Source organism: Rhinolophus sinicus, chromosome 5 (genome assembly GCF_057876585.1).
Source record: "Rhinolophus sinicus isolate RSI-liver-muscle chromosome 5, RSI-T2T, whole genome shotgun sequence".
Taxonomy (NCBI): domain Eukaryota; kingdom Metazoa; phylum Chordata; class Mammalia; order Chiroptera; family Rhinolophidae; genus Rhinolophus; species Rhinolophus sinicus.
In genome coordinates this window covers 68,494,628-68,513,479 of record NC_142505.1, presented here as the reverse complement: position 1 = coordinate 68,513,479, position 18,852 = coordinate 68,494,628, and the positions used below count along the sequence as shown (strand labels likewise).

The following is an 18,852-nucleotide window of genomic DNA, read 5'->3' as shown; positions in this document are numbered from 1 at the left end:
TGGTATGTGTGAAGATAGGAGGGGAAGAGCATGTGCTCACAGCTCCTACTTCCAGCGCACACGCACACATGCACTCTTCCTGCCACCTGCCTGGCCTGGCCCTGGACCCCCAGAATCTGCTGGCTCCAAGGGTAGAATTGGGGGCCAGAAGTGAGCGCCAGCTTGGAACAAGTACCCCACTCCTGCTTCGAAGGCAGCAGGGCCACTTAACCTGCGTCATAGGGCAGAAAGCATTTGAAGAATTTTGAGTGCACGGAGGCTGATGCAGGATTGTTCTTATCTGTTCCCTGCTCCAGGCAGGCCCCTAGGCACCTGGAGGGCCTGCTTTCTCCAGAGCTGGACAACACCCTGTCTTGACCTCACAAAGTGAAGGGGTAGGGAGGCCATTGGGCACAGAAGGCAGGTCCTCAGCGGACACCCTGAAGGAGGTACAGCCAGGCCATGCCCCTGGGGAGCACAGCTGAACGTGGTTGGCCCAGGGTCCAGGCGTGTGTGCCACGTGGCTTTGAGAGAAGCTGAGCTCCCAGCGGGTGGGGCATTTCACCTGAGAACAATGGAAGTGTCCTTTAGGGGTGAGTTGTCCAGGGTGAGGAGCAGCCCCCAGCTGCATTGTCCCGTGACCCTGGGCACTGGGCTCTGTCCTTCCATGCGCTCGGTGCCCCTTGTGCAGGCAGGGCCAGAAGCCTGTCTTGTCAGATTCCTGATCAGCTCCCTAGGACCCATGAGCTCCTCAGGCAAGGTCTGCGGGGTCAGTCAAGTTCTCAGCAGGCAGGTGCCTTTCCCCAACCTCCTAGCCCCCTGCCTGTGCCCTTGGCTGGCCCTGGCACAAGCCCCCTGAATCTTTCCTGTTCTCCTTGGGGGGCTGGGCTGGGGAGGAGCAGAAGAGGGATAGCACAGCCTGTCCTCTCCCTGGCAGAGCCCCTTCTGGGCGAAAATCCACGGGGTGGTCTGCCGCCTCTGTGGGAGAGCCGGGTACAGGTGAAGGCTGAGCACAGGGCTCAGGAGAGGTTGGAGAGGAGGCCACTGGGGGGACTGGTGTCCCCAGTGCAGGTTGCGACCCCTGACCCCCATCGAAAAGTGTTTGGTGTGTGTGTGTGGGAGGGGTTTCTCCCCGTATGTCATTAACTCTCCCCAGTGGGAGGAGGTGAAGGCGCCAGAGAAGCCAGGCGACACCCCACTGGTCTGGCTCAGAGCACAATGTGCCCGCCAGGACGACAAGATTAAGCACAGAGAGAAGTGAAAATGCTGCTGGATTCACACGCCCAAGGGCCGTGTTCGGCGTGTGAACAGTGGTCCCCGCGCATACCTTGCGGTTGCTATGACCAGCTGGCTATGGCCTAATCGCCGACGAGGGGGAAATTCATATAAAATATCGCCGGCCATTGTGGGCCTAACGCGGCGTGACAGTGGCTCACAAAGCCAGATTCATTAGCCCCAGCAGGTAATCAGGACGCTGGCCGTGCTGCCGACAGGGCGGTGTCAGGGGCCGTGGCCACAGTGGGGCGCCAGCCGCATTCCGCTCTCAGGTGGCTCCGTCGGGATGCAGGATTACCAGATGCCATCGTGACACCCCCCCCCCCAGCCCCACCTGGCTGCCTAGCTTACTCTGGAACCAGGGAAGCTAGGCGTTGGCGAGAAGGGGGCGTGGGCCAGCCCTCTTCCAGCAGGGCCATAGTCCCTCCCTCCTCTTAGGGCATTGGTGAGGGGAGAGGTGCCAAGCCACTGAAGGCTCCAGGAGTGCCCTCCGCCCCTCACCTGCCAGGTGGGCAGAGCCCTGTATGGCCCCATGACACCCGGAAGGGTGGGAGGCCTGGAGACGGAGGCCGGGGCCTTGTGTGTGTGCTGGGGGTGCACTGTGGTTGAGGACACCCCAGTTGTCTGTCTCTGTGACCCACCAGTGATTCTCTATGGACAGGCAGGGGTAGAGTGACCCACAGAGGCCCCCACGAGACCTGAAGTTTAGCACTGCCCAAAGGACAGATGGAAACCAGGAGCCTGGGGGGCTGTACCCAGGTGAGGAAGGAGGTCAGCCAGGAGGAGACTCTGACAGGGCAGGTCCTGCAGCTCCCAGGGAGGTCATACCCCACCTTGCCTTTGGCTGAGTCCCTGTCTAGGCACCAGGTGACAACAGCCAGGCCGGTGACTGGAGGGTCTGGCTTCACATACTGACCAAGACAGAGACATACAGCCCACCATGCGGGCCCAGGGCTAAGGGAGTATGTCAGAGACACCCCCCTCACATACACAAACACACATGGAGCTCCTCCCCTCCTACATACCTGCTGGGCCTGGCCACCATCCAGAGGAGGGAGCTTACAAATCTGAAGCTGTAACAGAACGTGGAGGCTCAGGCCAAGGAGACATGGGAATCGCATGGGACCAGGTACAAATATAGATGCCCCCAGAACTGTGGCCCCCAGCTCATTGGTGGGCCTGTAGTGATGCATGGCCTAGGTGACCATGTCCCTGAAGAGCTTCCTGAGGGGCCCATCTGGTGTACCCCACAGACAGAATGTCCTAGGAGCTCCATCTTACCGTTCAGAGGTCATGTTTGAACCAGTCTCCTTCTAGGAACCTCCACTGCCTGGGGTGACCTTTGTCCCTCAGAAAGGCCACGCCAGTGTCTCCTTGGGCCAATGGGCTTGTCCCAGGAGCTCCAGGCTGTCCCCACCTTCTCATCTAGCGTCAGTACCCTACAGCCTTTCCCTCCCTGGAGAGTACAGGTGGGCATCCCCCTATCTCACCATGGCAGTGGGTGTGGTCCCAGCAATGCAGGTGGGGTCTCCTTCTCCTCGAGCTTCAGCCATAGAAACAGCCTGATGGAGTCTCAGGACCCCTTGCTGGGGTTGCAGGAGCCTCTCTTGGGACCTTCTGTCTGGGTTCTGCGTTCCTTGCTGTGCAGCCTGGGGCCAGTGGCTGACCCACTGTGAGCCTCTGCACATCGCATGTCGTTGGGGCTGAGTAGAGTGCCCCTCTTCCTGTCTGGGCCAGTTCCCTCATCAGTGATAAAGGATTCTGGCCCAAGGCTAGGCAAACTCCAGGCTGTGCTTTGCTATCACTCTGGTTGAAAGGACCTCCTTAGTGACCTCCCCACAGGAAGGTCAGCTCAGGAACAAGGCTGTGGCCTTCTCCACTTAGAACACAGTTGGTGCTCAATAAATTATTGCCAACTGACCAGCTTCATGGTGAAATGTGAAAGACAGGCCCTTGGAATGATTTTTTGGAACTTTTTTCAACATACATAACTTCAGAAATATAACCTTTTTTATGTTAAAAGGTCCTTTTCTGAAATTCTAATAGTCATTTTTTATATGTTTTGCCCTCTCACGAAAAAATAACAACACTTGGCAGTCCTCTTTCAGTCCCCAAATGAACTCAGGTACTTAACGAGCTCCTGAAATCCAAACCTGGAAACAGGGAATAAAGATCCCTTTTAAGTTCTAGGAGGCGAAGTAACCGCAAAGCCCATCTCACAGGTGACACTTGGCTCCTCACACCTAGGGCTGCACTGGCCTCGGTTGTGATGGGCCACACCGGGCATCTCTTCCTGCCCTCCTCCAGGTGCCCAGGTCTCACCACACAGAACTCCCTCATCTACACCAGACTCTCCCCATTCATCCATCATCCACCTATCATCTATCCATTCATCCATCCACCATACAACCACCATCCATCATCTACCATTCTTCCACCATTCACCATCCATCCACCCTTTATCCACCTGTCCAACAATCCACCCATCCACCTACCCATCTACCCTCTGTGCACCATCCACTAAACCATCTATCCATCTACCTAACCATCTACCATGCATCTACCATATATCTCCCATCCATCAACCATCCATCCACCCATCCCAGGCCTGCCCCAAAGTTCATGTTGCCAAGCCTACTGTGTGTCCTTGTTCCCCCTATTCTCTTTCATGAACTATAAGCTCTCAAAGGCAGATGACTCTGCCCAGTCCAAAGCAAATAACCTGACTTGCAACAGTAGAGTCTCCTACTAAAGGTATGGAAGGATTCCTCTGATTCACCCTCCTCTTCCCCAGTGTGAATATTCTCTCCATCTGACAGTGGGTCTTCCAGCTTCTGCTTAATTACCACTGGGATAGGTAGCTCTTGCAACTTTTGAAAGCCTGGGTTGCTAGAAATTTAATCACAAGGAACAGCAATCCACTTTCTTGCAGATTTCTCACCTTTGTTTTTAAAAATGGACACCTTGCATCTTACTCATCTCAGTTCCTAGTTCTGAGTTTAGTGTATGGCTCATTATAGTATCTCAAGTCCTGGATGGATGGATGAATGGATGTATGTATGGTGGATGGATAGATAGATGATAGATAGATAGATAGATAGATAGATAGATAGATAGATAGATAGTAGGTGGATGGATGGGTGGGTGGATGGATGGATAGATGGATGGTGGATGGATAGATGGATGGTGGATGGATAGATGGATGGATGGATGCATGGTGGATGAATGAATGAATGGATAGGTCATGGATGCATGAATGGAAGGATGGATGGGAGATAGGTGGAAGGAAGATCATTGGTATTTTGCATGAACTCAATAAATAATTGCTAATGCGACACATCAAGTCTCTGGGAAGATGCTTTTCTGGTGGAAGAGGCTTATCTTACAGAGTGATTTTGTCATACAATTCCCTCCCTTCTGCCTTTTCCCAGCCTGACCGCAGTGTGGGAGTAAGAGTTCTGGGACTGAACAGAGCAAGCCTGAGGTAGCTCAAGAAGTTCATCCACGCTCCACCCCAGAGACATGGCAAACCGTTAGCATTGGTCCTTAAACACCCCCCGGTAGCCTGTGTCTCCTCCTCCTCCCTTGACAGCCGAGTGGGAAGAAGGCATTTTGCTCGTAAAGGAGGTTCCTTCCCAGGCAGGCTGGCTCCCCTCCCCATCAGGAGCCACTCTGTTGTGTAAACAGAAGGCACTGTCTGTGGATAAGAACTTTGCTGTGACTGGGGTGGATGCTGGGCTCCAAACCCTCCCTACCCACGACCTCAGGTGAGCCCTGTCACCCCTTCTTCGTAAACTGAGGCTACTCCAGCCAGTGACTCATGACCTTCCTGTTTCAAACCCCTCTGAAATCTGATCAAGGCAACGGTTCCCTATGCAGACAAATGCATGAGTTTTCAGACATGTGTTGTTGTTCTTACTCATGGTTTCAGGAAGGTTACGAACCCCCAGAAGCCTGCCCATGACCCCTAGGTTAAAACCACCTAGGCATTCTGGGCAGTCTTCCTTCCACATGGCCTCAGGGTGCATTTGAACTTTTTCTCTGAAAATAGTTGTCCACTTACAGAAACATTGCAGGAGTGAGTCTGGATCCCTTCTCAGGCCTCTCCCAGGGCTGATGCACAAACCCAGATGCATCCGTCAAGACTAAGTTTTATCACCATTAACTAAACGCCAGGCTTTACCCAGATTTCACATGTTTTTCCTCCAATGTCCCTTTTCTATCCAGGATTTTATCCTCGCCCTCGTTCTTCATGCCCTTAAGGCCAGCAAGAGCCGGCTCAGGTCTCTGGGTTTGTCTGTCACCTCCCAATGATGGATGAAGGTTATGTATCTTTGATGAGAATGGCGTGAAGGCAATGGGGTGTCCTCAGAGCACCATCTCCGGAGGTGTGTGGCATCTGTCTGTCCCATTGAGGCTGACAGTCACCTCGATCCCTTCTGAGAGGTGGGCCTGCCAAGTTTCTCCAGCACAGAGTCACAGTTTTTCTTGGTGCTGGATCAGTATCTCAGAAAACTGCTCAGGCCTGTATCTTTACTTTTAAAGTGGATTTTCTTTGCCAGAACAAACTTAATCACGTTTTCCTGAAACATGAAGCAGAGGCTTCTCTTTTCCATGAGCAAATTGAAGTCCGTTCCATGGCATCCTCAGCTGTCGGAAGTTACCTGAGGAGAACCCCCTCCTCATCTGGCAAAAGAGGAAGTTGAGGCTCACGGCGGGAGGGGCAGGGGAGACAAACATATGGAGGGTTGCACAGCTAGCTGGTGACAGAACTGGACAGGAATGAGTTCAACGCCCCCTCCAGCTGACACACCCTTCCCCTCAAGTGTGTCTGGCAGCCCTGGGCTGTTTGCCTGAGGCTGATAAGCAGGGATCCCCAAGCCCTTGTTGAGGACAGGGCCAAGGGCCCTGCTCGCTCTCCCCTTATCTCCAGAGGAGAGGGTGGTGGAGAGGGGCTGGCAGAGAGCAGAGGCAGAGCAGAGCCAAGCTCCTCCTGGGCCGGAAGGCAGGCTCCGCAAGGCTGGGGGAGAGTATTCAGGCCTTGAAAACTCTGAGAAGGTCCACTGGGGGCCCCAGCAAGCAGAGAGTGGAAGGGTGCAGTGGGAGAGGCACCAGGCTGTGTGCAGAGAGTCCCAGGAATACCAGGACTGGCTCAACCCTGGGCCCCAGAGCTGCTGTGGGAGGGGCGGCTAGGCAAGCTGGTCCCCAGGAGCCTACAACAGCCCCTAACCCAAGCAGCACAGGTGGAAGAGAAGGCAACTGGCCAGGCCCTGGAGAGGTGAGGCTGTCAGGCGCTGAGGCCTGAGGAGTGCAGAGGAGGCAGCCTGAGACCTTGAGAAGACAAATAAGTGCGGGAGCTCTGCTAAGTGGGGGGACCAGAGGGGAAAGTGGGTGGAGCGCATGCTGGCGTTTATTCACTCAGGTGCCTTGGGCCAGCACAAAGCCTGTGTACTGATGGGTTGTATTATGTAAGGAAGATAGGGCGGGGCCTCATGAGTCCTGAGGAGGCAGCTGCCTGGCTGGTATTTGAGAAAGAGCATGGTGAGGGGAGCTGTCCTGGATCCTTTCAAGGACAAGCTGAGTGGGGAGGGGCAGAGAGTTGGGCCCCACAGGATGGGCCTGCCCAGGTAGGCTCAGACACTGCTGGATGCCCTGCCCTAGCCCAGGGCTCCTGCCCTCTCCTCAGGCCAGGCCCTTGCTCCCCAACAACCATCTGTGGGACCACCTTGTGTCTGGATTGGAAACAAAAAGTGAACAGGACACAGTTCCCGCTTTAGGGGCTTTCCGACCAAGCAGTGTAAGAGGGAGCTCCCTCGGTGCCGGTGCCGGGAGCCGGAAGCCTGCCGGGGCCAAGAGAGGACCATGCCCTGACTGCATGGCCACAGGATCTTGTACTGTGCCTCAAAGAGTGGGGAGGGGGACATGAGTTGAGTGAGCAGAGGAGCAGCTGGAAAGAACCTGAGGGAAGGACAGTAGCTGCGTGTGGCTGGAGGCCAGGTCATGGCCAACAGGGCTGGGAGGACAGCACGTGAACAGGAGTTGGCCTGTGTGTGGGTCAAGCAAGAACACAGCATCAAGAACTCGAGAAGGGGCCAGGTAGGGCCAGATGGGCGTTGGACAAAGCATTGTACCAGTGGCCTGTGTGTGTGTATATAGATGTGCACATGTGTGTTTGTGTGTCTGTATGTGAGTGCCTATGGGTCTGCGTGTCTGTTTGCATGTATGTGTGCATGCATATTTGTGTATGTGTGTGTGTCCATGTGTCTGTGTATGTGTGGTACACACATATTGAGGGGGGAGGAAGCTGGAGGCTGGGGTTTGGATCCCAATCTGCAGTCCCTTCTGATCAGGATGGGAGATGCTGAGAGCTAGACTCCCCAAGATGGGCAGGACAGGCCCTGCCCCTGTGGGAGGCTAGAGCAGCCTTCAGTGTGGGGCATTCCCAAGCTGGCGGTGGGGGGTCTTGCAGGTTTGTATCTGGGTGTGTGGCCCAGAGCTTCCCAAAAGCAGTGAGAGTGCAGGCCCGCTCTGGTCAAGCCTGGGCAGGACGCAGAGTGGCCAGGGCCCACACAGGGCTATAAGGAAATGTTACTAAATTCACGAAAAGAGTCGCCACAAGCAGGCATATTTGCTGTGGGTGGGGCCAGATGGCCAGTGGAGGTTGGTGCAAGGGGCACTTCCTCCAATTCATTCCATCTACATGTTCTTAGCATCAGAGAAAATGTGCATTTTTCAGACCGGTGTGTGTGGATATGAATGAAACTGGGTGGGTGAGTCTGAGTGTGTGCACGAACGAGGCTTGGGACACCCATGCTCAGTTACAAACCTGGGAGCATCCCAAAACCCCTGCTCGCTCTTCAGGGTGGAGCCTACCTGCCTATCCCCTGCCCAGGACAAGAGCCTCCTGGGCATTAAGGTGAGATGAGGAGCGAGCAGCACTCCCTGATTACTCTCCCATGCCATTGGGAGCCCAGCAAGGTCCAGGCCTGCCTGGGGGCCTCTGCCCAGGAGCAGCTGGGGGCAGGGAGTACACAATAGGGCACTGGCCCAGGGTCATAGTCAGTCCTGTTCCTACATCTCTCCTGCTCCCGTCTCCCTCCTGCCAATTCAAGGCCTGAGGAAAGACAGGAAAGGTGGGGTGCAGGACCCCACATGAGGCCAGCAGAGACACCTAAGGGCACACCAGCCATCAGAGCCAAGCCAGGTTTCAGCCCCAGGCGTACTGGGCTCCAAAGCCCAGAGAGTTTTTAGCTCTTTTAAAATTCCTACTAGTGGCTGTTAAACTCCCTGAAGCCATCCATTTGTTTCTCCAGCAGGGCTTGGCACACAGCAGGTTCTCCATACACGCATGTGGAATGATGAGCTGAGGAGGGCAGTGCCTTCAATCAGCTCACACAGGACCCAGGGCAGCCCCACGCCCCATCCCCAGCCTGCACGCAGAGAGGATCTAAATGTACACACCCAGGAGGGGATGCATTCATCCCATCAGGAAAAGCCCGGCTGGGGGTCTGGCCTCTGCAAGGCCAGGCTGCCCCTCACATGCCCTGTGCTTCCCTCTGGTCCTGATGGCCCAGCAGAATACCTCTGGCCCCTGCTTTCCCTCATGTCTGCTTCCTGCCTGTCTTTGGAGACCAGCTGCTCCAGGTTTCTGTCTACCAGGGACAGGCTAGGCGTCCCCTACCCAGTGAAGTCCAGGTGGGCCTCCCTGGACCCCCGCACAGACCTCTGTCTGAGCCTGTTGCCTCACTGGTTTCTTCTTCCCAAGCTCCAGCCCTCCCCTACTGCCTTTCTGCAAAACTAATGCCACTTCCTCTGACTCAGTTTCCCCATGTGTGAAAGCAGGAGGCTGCATGTATGGGCCCAGGCAGCTCCAGTACCAGCTCCTGGGTTAATGGGGGCCTGGAGGCCATTACCTGGTGGGCATCAGGCAGCGCTCAGCGTCCCCAGGCCCCAGCGTGTGGAGCCAGCACAGGGTGAGCTGTGCACTGGGAACCGATGGGCCTCAGGGTACTCGGAGTCTGGGGCGGAGGAAAGGAAAGAAGCGCAGGCAGAGCATCAGCTCAGGAGGCAGCAAGGTGGCCAGGAGCCACACTCTATGCTCTGACCAGGAAGTCTGGGCAGGGGGACTGCGCCTGGCTGTCGAGGTGACCTTTTATCAGTCAGCATGATTATTGTGACAAGCATCATGCTCTTTTTCCGGTTACTGCTAAATAGAATTCCATTTTATAAAAATGCCACAATTTTTTTATGAAGATATAATTGACATGTACGTTATATTAGTTTCAGATGTATAACATAATGATTAATATGTGGATATATTATGAAATGATCACCACAATAAGTCTAGTTAACATCCATCACCACACAGTTACTATTTTTGTGTGTGTGGTGATAACACTTAAGATCTGTCTTAGCAACTTTCAGATGTACAATACAGTATTGTTCACTAGTTACCACCTTGTACATTACATACCAGGACTTATTTATCTTATGCCAGTTTTTTATCCATTCACCTGTTGATGGACATTTGGAAGCTGCCAGTTAGGGGATGTTACAGATAAAGCTGCCCAACACTTGCTTGCTGTTCTTTGCATGGATGTGGGCTTCCTCCGAGGTAAATACCTGGGAGGTGATGGCCAGGTCATGCGGTAAGTGTGTTTTTTAGAAGCTGCCAAACCGCTTTCCAAGGGGCGGCCCCAGTTTCCCTCCAGCCAGCAGTGCTCACGGTTCTTTCCAGCACTCGCTGTGATCTGATTACAGCTGTCCCTGTGCTTCCCCATGGCGATTAACATCCAGCATCTCTTCTTGGGCCCTCTGTGGAATGTCTTTAGGGAACTCTCTCCCTCTTCCTTTGGTCCTCTGGGGACACGCATCCCTCTCCCCCCAGCCCTGACCCACATACAATCCCGCCCCCCGCCTTCCCAGGCCGCCCCTTGCCCATGGCCGGCCTCTCTCCACAGCTACCCGTGAGTCCGCCTTCGTGCATGCCATTGCTGCGGCGGGCGTGGCCTTCGCAGTGACGCGCTCTTGTGCCGAAGGCTCTGCCACCATCTGTGGATGCAGCAGCCGCCACCAGAGCTCACCCGGAGAAGGCTGGAAGTGGGGCGGCTGCAGCGAGGACATTGAGTTCGGTGGAATGGTGTCTAGGGAGTTTGCGGACGCTCGGGAGAACAGGCCAGATGCCCGCTCCGCTATGAACCGTCACAACAATGAGGCCGGGCGCCAGGTACGTCCACGGCCCCGCGTGTCCTGGGGGATGTACCCGGGGTCCCTCCAACCACGGCTCTGCGTGTCTTATGGGTGCACCTGGGGGGCCCTCCGACCACAGCCCTGAACATCCTGGGGGTTGCACGGGGCCGGGGGCCTCTGACCACTGCCCTATGCATTCTGAGGTGTTGGAGGACTTTGACCATGGCACTGTGTGTCCTGGGGGTGCTTTGGTGGTCCCCTCTGACCACACCCCTGTGGAGGTCCAGGAAATAGAAGTTTCCTGAGCAGGGTGTGTGCCCTAGCCCCTTGAGGAGTGTAGCCTGGTAGGGGACAGGATGGCAGGCTGTGGGAAGGCTATCTGTGGTAGCCAGGCCAGGGGTCTGCTCACTTCCTGCCCAGGGCTGTCCGAAACAAAGCACTGTCCAGTTGCTTGTAGAGGGTATATACCTGGACAGGGTATTCCCACAGAATGGCAAGTCCATCTTTGGAGTTGGGGTGACAGGGAAGGAGGGATGGGATAAAGGCCTGCCTTGCAGGAGCTCCAGCACATCCAGGGTGAGAGACAGCCAGGTGGCTGTAGCACAGGGTGGGAAGTTCTGTGATGAGGAAATGCACAAACATGGTGACCTGAAACAGCAGAGGCTCCAGACCCAGTCTGGAGTCTCAAGAAAGACTTCTGCTGGCAAGGGTGGTAAGTGGGGTCATGCAGAGTGATGGCAGTTGTCTAGGTAGGGGAGACCAGGGGAGCCTCTGGGCTGCCCAGAGGTGAGGCTGTATGTCAGTTTGTCTGGGTAGAATATATAGAACAGAGGAAGAAAGAGAATTTGGGGTATGGAGAAGCTGGCAGGGACCAAACTGTGAAGGGCTTTCTGAGCCCTGTTAAAAAGGACTGGGTCAGAAGGTCACTGGGGACTGATGGAGGACTGACTGATGATGAGAAGTGACATGTGTACGGACCAAGAGGTGTCCAGTAGATTTAGCAACACAAAGATGGCACTGGCTTTGTCCAGTGGAACCAGAGGATTGCAGAGGACTGAAGAGTGAACAGAGACATTCAACTTCCAACAATGGGAACAAGGTGACTCAAACTTATCTTCCTGCTAAAGACAAGTACAAATGCAGGATGGAATATAAAAAGTGCTTTGTTGAAAGTATAGAATGTTAGCCTGTATACAGTTACCTGATTAATCACAGGGAAGATAGTGCAGTGCAGAGAGGGAAACGTGCTTTTCAATAAATGGTGCTCAGTCAATTGAATAACAATATGGAAAAAAGTAACCTTGACCCCTACCTCACACCATATATAAAATCAATTACAAACCCAAATGGGAAAGTTAAAAAAAAAAGTTTAAAAGAAAACATAGGAGAACATCTTTGTAACCTTGGGGTAGGCAAATATTTCTTAAACAGGCCAAAGAAAAATGAAAGAAAAATATAATAATGTGGACTGTACTAAGAACATCTATTCATAAAAAGACATCACCATGAACCTGAAATGGCAACCCACACAGGAGGAGGTGATATAGCTCCAAAAAATATACGAAGCTATAATATAAAAAGAATGCTACAAATTAATAGGAAAAAGACAGCTAACCCAATAGAAAAGTTGGCCATAAAATGGAAAGCCACTTCACAAAAGAAAATATGGAAATAGCCAATAAATATATGGAAAGGTGTTCAATATGATTAGTCATCAAGGAAATGTGGTCAGAATCAGTGCCCTGAAGAGGGGAGGACAACTGGAAGAGAGCATGATGGGAATTTCCAAGGAGCTGGTGATTGGTGAAATTTTGTTATATTTTGGCTAATGACCTATATACATTTTTGTATGTATAGTACACTTCCATAAAATGATTTTTAAGTGTCAAATAACTAACTATAGAATGAGGAATTAGCAGTCCCAAGTCTAGAAGAAAGCAGGATTCTGAGCCTGGTATCTGGGGTACCTTTTGTCCAGAGGTCATTTGCCAATGTGGAAGAAAATGCATATGCTGAGCTTCACTTCTGGCGGCCTTACAGAGCTAAGAAGCCCACCAAGGGTGGTCTCTCTAGGAAATCACTCCTCAGTTTAGGCTGGGACCCTAAGGAGCAAAGGAAAACCAGAAGTAGACCAACCCTTGTACACATATGCAGGCTAGAAAAATCTCAAGACTTGAGAATGGATTAACATGATCCCAAATGCTGGTATCCACACACACCTGGAAAAAGCATACAAATCCTCTTTGGAGTAAGATAACTTATGCTAGGCTGATAATTGTTTCTACAAATAACTTTTCAAACACAAAGCAAAGGTAACCTGTCACATGAGCTGAGGACACAACGAATGAGTGGTAATCAGCAAAAACAACAAAAACAAGACTCCAAATACTGGAATGATTAGAAACAGATTATCAGAAAAAAAATATGCTCACTTACATTCACAAAGTTAAAATGCAAGTTTGAACATTTCAGCAGGGAACTGGAAATTAGAAAAATAATAGATTCAGGAAAGAATTACATAGAAACTGTAGAACTGAAGAATGAATGGGGATTTCCAGTTAAAGATGACAAAGCAAAAACAAGCGTTTCCCTTCTGCACCCTCCTAGACACCAACTAAAATGACACTGAATGAATTTTAAAACAAATAGATTCTTGAGAACATGGAAAATAGAAGAGGTGACAATGTAAAAAAAATTTGAAAGCTAAAGAGCAGATAGACAAATACTCAGTGTCTTAGTAGACCCAAGAAAGCTGAGTTATAAGCCAGTAGAAGAGAAATCTGAGAATCAACCCAGGAATTACTAATATCAGGTATCTTGAGAATCAGAGATAAATATGAGGCTGAAAACAGGAAGATTGGTTGAAAAGTCAATTTTTAAAAGCCCTTTTTAACATACCAGCTCTTTTGTCCAACTCCTTGCATCCAGGCAACACCCCTCATTTCCCAGAAGTTTGCAGACTTATTCTCTAAAAAGTGTAAAACGGGTGTCTGGACTGCGAGGCCCCAGCACAGCTTAGGGTAAGGCCATCCAAGTGAAAATAGTCTATCTACGTATGCATTTCTCTTCCTAATCTCCTAATGCTGCAGTGAAGCTTCATCATCCTCAAGGCAAAATGGAAGTTTATCCCCCTGGAAATCCAATGAACCCAAGAGAAAAGACTTAAAGATACTGACCAGAGAGTTTTCCAATGAAACAATGCAGCCAGGTCCCTCTGGGGCAAGGATCCAAGTTGACTCCAGGCACAGGAGCTTCCAACAAGATTTTTAGTGCCCCACTTTTAAATATAAGTGGACACCCAAAGACCACTCAACACCCAAGGAAGCCTCCAGCAACCACAAAGACCAAACCAAAGAGATGAGATCCACACTGAATGGGAAAGAGACATTGGAAAAAGAGATGAAAATGTCAAAAAACAAACACTATCCCCAGAGAGATAAGAGAACACACATGAAATTGGAACAGGATGTTAATTTAAGAGAACATTCGGAGAAAATGGGTGGGGTGGGGTGGAAGAGCTCTTAGAAATTAAAAATAGGACAGTAGAAGCAAAACTCTCAGCAGAAAGGTTGGAATAGTTGAGACACCTTTCCACAAAGTAGAGGAAAAAAAGACAAAGAGAAGGAAAATAGGAAAGAATGGAAAATATGGAGGTTCTGTCCAAGAGAGACAGTGATAAACATGAAGAGGAGGAAGTTGGCACAGAAATAAGGCAGGAAGGTTCCAGGAGTGATGATCACAGGTTTCAGACCACACAGGCCCAGGAAGTGACTGACACAAGAAAAGGAGACCCACATCAAGCAGACAGCACAGACATGCTCTCCAAACTTCCCAGGAGAAGGTCAGGTTCACACAACGTATCAGGAGTCAAAATGGCATCAGAGTTTCCAAGAACAACATGAATGCCAGAATAGAAAGCAATGAGCAATGCTTTCAGAATTCTGTGAGGGAAAATGTTTAGCCAAGAATTTTATACCCAGCTAAACCATCTTGTCAACTTTTCAAATAAAAGAGATTTGTTTCCAGACATGCACATTTCATAAAATTTACCAGAAGGCCTCTCAAAAAGATGTCTCCAAGATGAAACAGATAGGACACTTGGTGTGTTTGAATGTCTTGAAGAAGTTATTTAGACAATTAAGGGAGAGCTTGAGACTGAATCCATGATACATATATTTAAACAGCAACAACAAAACGTTTTGTAGGAAAGGAAAAGCAATGATAACATCACATGGCTCAACTGAGTATGACACGTAACAGTCCCAACACCATCAGCACTAAATATTGATTTCACTGGAAACATGCTCTAGCTCTTAGGGTAGGAAGAGGGTTGAGAAAGTGTGCATCGGAGTGATGGGGTGGTGAGAGGTCCATAGACAATGCCAAACACTGAGAAATCAAGGAGCAGCACCCAAGCATTCTATTAGAGGTTGGTGAGAGGCACACAACACTGCCTTGGGTGGTCAGGAAAGTGCTATGTGAGAGTGGGAGCAGAACTCCAGTTTTTCTTAACAAGCCTTAGGAAACATTGGGCTCTTTGAAGTAGGTGCATGTATGTATCTTTGATAAAGTAAAACAACAAGAGGCTGAGGAGGCAGAGGTGGGAAGTGGCTGCTCCTCTTTGGCAAAGCTTGGCCACAGAAGAGAAGAGAATGGAGATTAGACAGAAATGGACTGGGTGTTGGGGGCAACTCACAGATGCTGAAGGAAAGGGCCAATATAAAATGGAAGAGTTGAAGAAACAGCAGGGAAAAGGGGACAGGGTGGAGGCAGGGTTTGGATGTTGAGCCCACCTGTAGCCTTAGCCCAGCACCATCCAATAGGAGTGTAATGGGAGCCACGTATATGTTATAAATTTTCTAGTAGTCACATTTAAAAACAGTTGACATTCATTTTAATACTAAATTTTATTTAAACCACTGTATTCAACATGTTGTCATTTCAATAATGCAATCAATATGAAAATCATGCATGAGATACTTTATGTCCTCTTCTTATATGAAGTTTGGGGCCTTAACTGTGACCCAGTGTGTGGTTTGTACTCTTGGCACTTCTCAGTTTGGATCAGCCACATGTCAGGGGCTTGCTGATGATGCTGCCCACCATAGCATACACGGAAGCCTTAGGTCTGATTAACTCACCCCACCCCCACCCCTTCCCCCAAAAAGAGAAGGGGAGAAGGGAAGAGAACCTGTGGTTCCCTGCTGCCCACAGGGAGAAGCACATACATCCTTGACCAGGCCCTGCCTACTGTCTGCCCTGAGGCCCCCAAGTCCCCCACAGCTTTGTCCCCTGAACTGCCTCCCTCCTCTTCTTCCCACTCCCCTGCAGTCCAAGCACCCAAATTCCTGGGCCCTGAAGGTGCCCGACCCAAGCCACCCCCATTACCCACACTCAGGTAGCCCTCAGCCTTGACACCAATCCAAATACACCTCCTCTGGGCCTCAGTCTTGGATTGTCCAGGTGAGAATGACCGCCTTCCTCCTGCATGTCTGCACTTACATCATCATAGGTTATAGCCAGGCTTTCCTTCACTCTGTCATAGATAGAGAAGACTTAGACCCAGCGAGAAGAGAGCAGGGTGGCTCCCAGACCCTGCCCCCAGGGATCTCGGGTCGGCTGGGGAGGCACACGGAAGGGGATGGCACTGCGGCCCCACGGAGAGGGCACCTGCTCCGCCTGGGAGTCTGGGGCGCTTTGTGGAGCAGGCAGGTGGGCTGGGTTTGGCAGGCGAACCTGAGAGCTGGGACTGCGGGCAAGGAGCACCAGGAGATGGCCCTGCACAGACGCACCTCTGCCTGCGCTCCTACAGGCCATCGCCAGCCACATGCACCTCAAGTGCAAGTGCCACGGGCTGTCGGGCAGCTGCGAGGTGAAGACCTGCTGGTGGTCGCAGCCGGACTTCCGGGCCATCGGTGACCTCCTCAAGGACAAGTACGACAGCGCCTCGGAGATGGTAGTGGAGAAGCACCGCGAGTCGCGCGGCTGGGTGGAGACGCTGCGGCCACGCTACACCTACTTCAAGGTGCCCACAGAGCGCGACCTGGTTTACTACGAAGCCTCGCCCAACTTCTGCGAGCCCAACCCCGAGACCGGCTCCTTTGGCACGCGAGACCGCACCTGTAACGTGAGCTCGCCGGGCATCGATGGCTGCGACCTGCTGTGCTGCGGCCGCGGCCACAACGCGCGCGCGGAGCGGCGCCGGGAGAAGTGTCACTGCGTCTTCCACTGGTGCTGCTACGTGAGCTGCCAGGAGTGCGCGCGCGTCTACGACGTGCACACCTGCAAGTAGCGGCGCGCTGGGCGCTGGGGCTGGGGTCCTCCCTCGGTGGGGCGGGGCTCCGGGGGGACCCGGCGGCTCAAGGATGGGGGGGCCTCTCTGGGGGTGGGGCTCCCAAGCTGGGGATTCAGCCACCTCCTCCAACCGAGCTCACCTGTAAGGTTCCGTCCACCCCCGTTCTGTGTAGAGTAGTTCTTCTGGCACAACAGCCGCGAAGACCCCGTGGGGTGGCATCCTATCCCCTAACCCCTTCCTCTGAAGCCTGGGGACCGCCCTCCAAGTCTGGCGTTCTGGAAAAGTTCAGGTGCCCGGAGACCTGTGGCACCCGGTCCCCCCAGCCTGGCATCTGCCAGCGCTCTGGACCAGGAACCCTACAGAGAAAGCCTACGTCCTGCACAGCCCCAGGAACCAGCTGGGCCTGGGGGAGGCAGGGTCCTGGTGGCGGGAGGGGAGAAGGCTGGGCCCTGAGACCTGGCTCTGCCCTGGCTGCCAAGGAATGGACATCAGACGCCCAGGTACTCTTCCCAATGAGTGATCCTGCTGTTGGCCAGGCCCACTCTCAGCCTGGTCAACTGTGCCCTCTACTTTGTGGCTGACAGAACATCCCACTGTGGGGCCCTCCCGCCTATCTTCCTTAGGTCTCTCACCTACACCCATCCCATCCACGTGAGAGGGGCACAACCTCCTTTCCTCCAGGCCCAGCCCTGCCCTGCCTCCCTCTTGGCCTCCGTACGTCCCCCACCTCCTTCCACAGCCGAGACCCCAAGTCTGCCCAGGGCCACTGGCCTGCACCACCCCAGCTCCATCATCCTGCGGTAGAGGCTCATTTGGGGTGGAGTTGGGTTGTGTGAGAGGTTTTGGTGGGAGGAGCCACGCTCATGCTGAAGACATTAGACCCGAGGCCCCCAGAGGGGTGGTCTTCCCTCCCAGCCCTCATGGTTAGGACAGATACCTGGGTCCTCCTGCTACAGCCAGACCTGCCACACTGGACACCGTCATGGAGCATCTCACTGGCACTCAGCCCTCACCTTCTGACTCATCCACTTGGCCCAGGAAGGACCGGCCGCTGGACCCCTCCGCCAGGGCCCACACCAGCTTAGCCTCTGCCACTGTGAAATGTCTCCAGCCCCAGCCCCCAAGGGCCCACCTTCCAGGCAGGGGAAGGAGACAGGCGAGGCAGGGATGACCTGCATACCCGGCAGGACTCGATCTTCCTCTGCCTTGAATTTTACGTTTTGGGTTTTAATATTATTTCCAATGCTGCTATATCCACCATACACTGGAGCTAGACAAACAGATGTGTTGTTGTTTTTTTCTTTTTCTTTCTATGAAAGAAATTATTTTAGTTATAGCTTGTGAATTTCAAACACTGGGGAAGTAAAAGACAAAAAAAAAAAAAAAAAAAAAGCAGAAACAACCAAACGCTATGGATTGTGCTGGATTTCTTGGTGGGTTGGCAAGGAATGGGGGTTGGATCGGTGGTGGCTTCTGGTGTGGGTGACACCCATGGGCCTTGGGAAAAGGCTGTTGGTGTGTCACTTGGAGATTGCTGGGGCCTCCAGAGACCAGAATTCCAGAAGAAGTAAAAGGGATGGCCACACCAAAGAAAGGACACAGCCAGTGGTGCCGAGGTCTGGAACTTGGGACTAGACCCAGGCAGAAGGCTCCCGTGGGGATGCAGAGAAGGGGGAGGAGGCCTGCCTGCTGCAGGGCCTGTGCGATGTAGTGAGCAGGGCACCATCACAGCCCCAGTGGGCAGAGCCCCCACAAAAGTCAGTGGTGCAGCAGGATGTCCACTAAGTTAGCCGCAAGCCACTTCTACAAACATCCATGGCGTGCTTCACTCAGCAGACCTTCCTCTGATGGCTACAGGGCCGTGCCCTCTGCGTTTGGTGATGTGGCCCTTGTGTGGGGGCCCCTGTATGAGCTCCCACAGAGCGCTCTGGGAGCCCAGTCTGTCCAGGAGGCAAGACACACTCCCCCAACCAGAGGCTCACTGGACAAGACCTGGAAGTTGCCCATATTCACCCTCACTGCAGAGCAGTTCTGGGTGGGGCTTCTGGAAACATAGACTGCAAAAGCTGGGGTCCTGAATCTTTCCGAAGGCCACACCTTTGCTTCTCGAAGCT

At 52.7% G+C, this 18,852-nt stretch overlaps 1 protein-coding gene across 2 annotated transcripts in view; it reads left to right on the top strand.

The window, feature by feature from the left end:
- Positions 1-18,256, top strand: part of WNT3A (Wnt family member 3A) — a 42,696-nt gene extending 24,440 nt beyond the window's left edge. The window contains exons 5-6 of one of the 2 annotated variants that reach the window (XM_074312159.2): positions 10,215-10,480; positions 16,256-18,256. In XM_074312159.2, the coding sequence (XP_074168260.1) occupies positions 10,215-10,480; positions 16,256-16,735 (746 nt within the window). In that variant the 3' untranslated portion in view covers positions 16,736-18,256. The remainder of the gene's footprint in view (positions 1-10,214; positions 10,481-16,255) is intronic. The other variant, XM_019729792.3, reaches the window with a different exon arrangement.
- Positions 18,257-18,852: the final 596 nt, after the last annotated feature.